General features: G+C 61.0%; 1 protein-coding gene across 3 annotated transcripts in view; it reads right to left on the bottom strand.

The window, feature by feature from the left end:
• The window catches only part of ADM (adrenomedullin), a 4,199-nt gene extending 989 nt beyond the window's left edge, over positions 1 to 3,210 (bottom strand). Inside the window, exons 1-3 of one of the 3 annotated variants that reach the window (XM_040630774.1) lie at positions 3,039 to 3,199; positions 2,738 to 2,887; positions 2,414 to 2,534 (exon numbers count right to left, since the gene is read on the bottom strand). In XM_040630774.1, coding sequence (XP_040486708.1) covers positions 2,414 to 2,534; positions 2,738 to 2,887; positions 3,039 to 3,184 — 417 coding nt within the window. In that variant the 5' untranslated portion in view covers positions 3,185 to 3,199. Of the gene's footprint in view, positions 1 to 1,459; positions 2,535 to 2,737; positions 2,888 to 3,038 lie in introns of those variants that run through there. The other 2 variants (XM_008683786.2, XM_008683784.2) reach the window with 2 other exon arrangements.
• Positions 3,211 to 3,589: the final 379 nt, after the last annotated feature.

The following is a 3,589-nucleotide window of genomic DNA, read 5'->3' as shown; positions in this document are numbered from 1 at the left end:
TTTCTTTCTTTCTTTCTTTCTTTCTTTCTTTCTTTCTTTCTTTCTTTTTTTTAAGATTTTATTTATTTATTCGACAGAGAGAGAGACAGCCAGGAGAGAGGGAACACAAGCAGGGGGAGTGGGAGAGGAAGAAGCAGGCTCATAGCAGAGGAGCCTGATGTGGGGCTCGCGCCCTGAGCCGGAGGCAGACGCTTAACGACTGAGCCACCCAGGCGCCCCTCTCAGGAAGGTTTCTGAGGTCACCTGTAAGCACCAACATTTTAGCCATGCTTTGAAGTAGAAAGGCCAGGGAAACTTTCTGAAAAGGACAAGCAGTTGGTCTGCATCCTGGGTCTTCAGGACATTGAATGACACAAATGGGGCAGGGAAATCAAAATCAGGCGGGCTTCCCCTTAGCCTCCCCTTCTGTCCTACCCGTTCCCGTGTCCCCTGACCTTCTAGTCCCTCACTGGGGCTGAGTGTCCAGCTTCTATGACCGGAACCGGGGTCACCCCTCTAAGATGAGAAGGCATAAAGAAAGCAAGGAGGGGAAGGAAGGAGGGAGCAGAAGGCAGGCTGGGGAGAAGTGACGGAAAATGAAAAGGCTTGGGGAGGAGGAAGGAAGAGGAGAGCGGCAAGGGGAGGCGGAACAATGAAGGTCTCAGGCCGTCAGAGGCGCACGATTCCGGCGGCACGTCCGTCAGTCCCGCCTCCGGCCAGCAGCTGCACGCCGCGCAGCGTGTGGGCGCTGAGTCACGGTCCCGAACTGGGAGCCGCCGCGCAGGTCTGGGGGGGCCGGGCCTGGCTGGCATCTGCAAACTGTTTTTTTCTTTCCTCTCTCATTAAGGCTGTGTGCTGACTCCCACGTAGGAGGACTTATTAACCCGCACGTACTGCCTGACGGCTCTCGGGCCTCTCCCGGGCGGCCGGCCGGGGGCGCCACAGCCTCGCCGATGAGCCCGCGGGCTCGCTGGGGCCCCGGGCCGGCCGAGGACTGGGGTTACTGGCGCGGCTGCCGATTCCCCGAGCAGCGCGAACGTTTTGCTGGAGTTGCTTCTGACTTTAACACCCGGCAGCCGGAATAACTCCTCACTTCGAAGGCCTCGGAGACCACCCCAGCTCTCCGAGGCGCGCTTCTGCGTCGGGTTCCGCGAGCAACTCCATAAAATCTGGGACTCTGTTGCGCAACCCGGAGAATCCAAGCTCGCTTCCCCGCTGGGGCTCACCCCACCCCGCCCGGCCCGGCCGCCACGCGAGGCTGCGACCTTAGGCGCCTCCGCGAAGCCCGGACCCGCTCGGACAGGCGCTCCGCGCGCCCCGCAAGGAGAGCAGCGCTCGGGACGGCTCGGCCCGCGGGGGGACCCGCCAGCACGCGCCCGCGCAGCCGTGCCACCTTCCCAAGCGAGGCGGCGGGAGCCCGAGGCTCCCGGACGCACTGGGACCAGGGGTACCCTCCCTCCCAAGACTCGTGAGCCCAGAATTAATCAGCATCCAGACAGTTTATTGATTTGCTATTTCGCATATCACCCATTTTATGTAAATAGATTATACAGAGACACGGTGTTTCCTTCTTCCACAAGAGGTAATCAGTCTCTCACGCACACTCACACAGTCCACGCAGCAAACAACGTTACACCTCGCTGAGACATTCACGTATTAAAATAAGTGGGGAGGGGGACGATGCAATTGCTTTAAAATGCCCTTAATACAATATATAACGTACAAAAATATCTCTATATTTGAAGTTACAACAAAAATCTCGACAGCAACGAACTTAAATATTGATAGTTACCTCTGTATATACAACACGCATTGCACTTTTCCTCTCTAGGTTTTGGAAAGTTCAAGTAATAGTGAGGCTTGCGCCCCGGTGGGGTGACACCCCGTGAGAAATCAGTCTGTGGGAAGGCACGGCAGTGACTCGGACCCCTGTCCCCGGGGGTCTCAAGCATTTAATTCTCAGTTTCTCCCTTCCGTGAGCCTGGCAGACACTCCCTCGCATTCCTCTGCCCCCACGGGGCACCTGGGCCGGGCTGGGACGTGGGGAACGGTGCCTCGGAGAAGGGGCTCCTGCAAAGCCAGGGCTCGCCGCTGGACCGTGCCTGCCGGACTCCCGGTCTCGGCAGGGCTGTCTCAGCCCGGTTTCCATCCGCTGAGGGGCTCGGCCCAGGGAAGCCCTCCGCCCCGGGGGAAGTCAGCGGGATGCATACGCGCGCCAGTTCGCTGCTGCCACAGGCGCCTAAATCTTAAGGTTGGCGAGCACCTGATGCACCCGGGAGGCCGGAGCCCCGCGTGCCCGTGGCTCCGGGAACAACAGAGTCCGGCTCAGGCCGGTCGCGGGCAGGGAGCGCCGGCGCCGGCGGCCGTACCCCTGGGGGCTAATCTTGCTCCTGGGGGCGACGCCGTCCTTGTCCTTGTCTGTGAACTGGTATATCTGGTGCGCCAGTTTCTGCACCGTGCACGTTCCGAAGCGGCAGCCGAAGCTTCGCAGGCCCTGGAAATTGTTCATACTCTGGCGGTAGCGTTTGACTCGGATGCGGGCGGCGTCCGGACTGCTGGGGAAGTGAAGGAAGGTAACATGAGACCCCCATCAAGCAGGGCTTTGGCCCCAGCCACCAGGAATCCGAGTCATTCAAGGACCAGAGGGACTGAAAACTACCGCCGTCTGAACTGCCAAACATCCCTGACGATCCCCAGGGCCAGGGTGGTGGTGGAGAGCTCCCCCTGCCCACCCCGCTTCAACTAAGGGCATAGTTACCTGGCCTGGGGGTTTCGAGAGGCGCCCTTCAGGTCCTGGGGCCGAATGAGAGTCTGGGCAGGCCCGGCCTTCACGTCAGTGAGCCCGGTGGCATAGCTGCTGGACACCCGAAGTTCCCTCTTCCCGCGACTTAGAGCCCACCTATTCCACCTAGAAAATACAAATAGGCTCGATTAGCATGCATCCAGGCAAGGTTCCGGTCCCGACCGGCTCCCATCCACTTCTAACCCCTCGGGGACAACGGCCAGTTTCCCCCGTCTCCCAGGTACAAGGACTGGAGAAGGAGCTGCCTGCGACTCACTTCTTTCGGAACTCTGACGCCACGTCGAGCCGTGCGGTGTCGGCGCCCAGGAAGGCGAGGGAGCCCAGGTACATGAGGGCGACGGGAACCAGCTTCATGCTGGTGGCGATGCGCAGACCCTGGAAGGAGAGAGAGGGGCCGAGCATGAGCACCCCGCCCGCAACACTGCCCGGGCGGGGCACCGAGGGCGTGTGGGGGCCCCCGCGCGGGCAGACTCAGCCCGCGCTCTGCCTGGCTCAGACGCTTATCTCGCCCGGGCGCAGAGAGGCGCCAGCGGCATTTGCACCCGCCGGGCGTGTGACAGGCCCCGCAGGGGAGGCCTCTGCCCAGCGCCGGGCTCCCAGAGGTTTCCTGCTCGACTTCTCGGAATTTGGGTGGCGGAGTAGAGGGGACTGGTTCTCCGCAGTTCCAGCTGTGTGCACAGCTGGGCCCAGTGTATGGGGCGCAACCCGCAGAGGACCTTCTCCAAAATGGGTTGTACCCCTCACCCAGCACATTCCCAGTTTCCAGTACTCTGAAGTTCTCCCCCCCCCCTTCCCCTTTCCCCACCC

This window comes from Ursus maritimus, unplaced genomic scaffold (assembly GCF_017311325.1).
Source record: "Ursus maritimus isolate PB19 unplaced genomic scaffold, ASM1731132v1 scaffold_16, whole genome shotgun sequence".
NCBI lineage: Eukaryota > Metazoa > Chordata > Mammalia > Carnivora > Ursidae > Ursus > Ursus maritimus.
The sequence above is the reverse complement of the archived record's forward strand: the minus strand, read 5'-3'. Positions and strand labels throughout refer to the sequence as shown.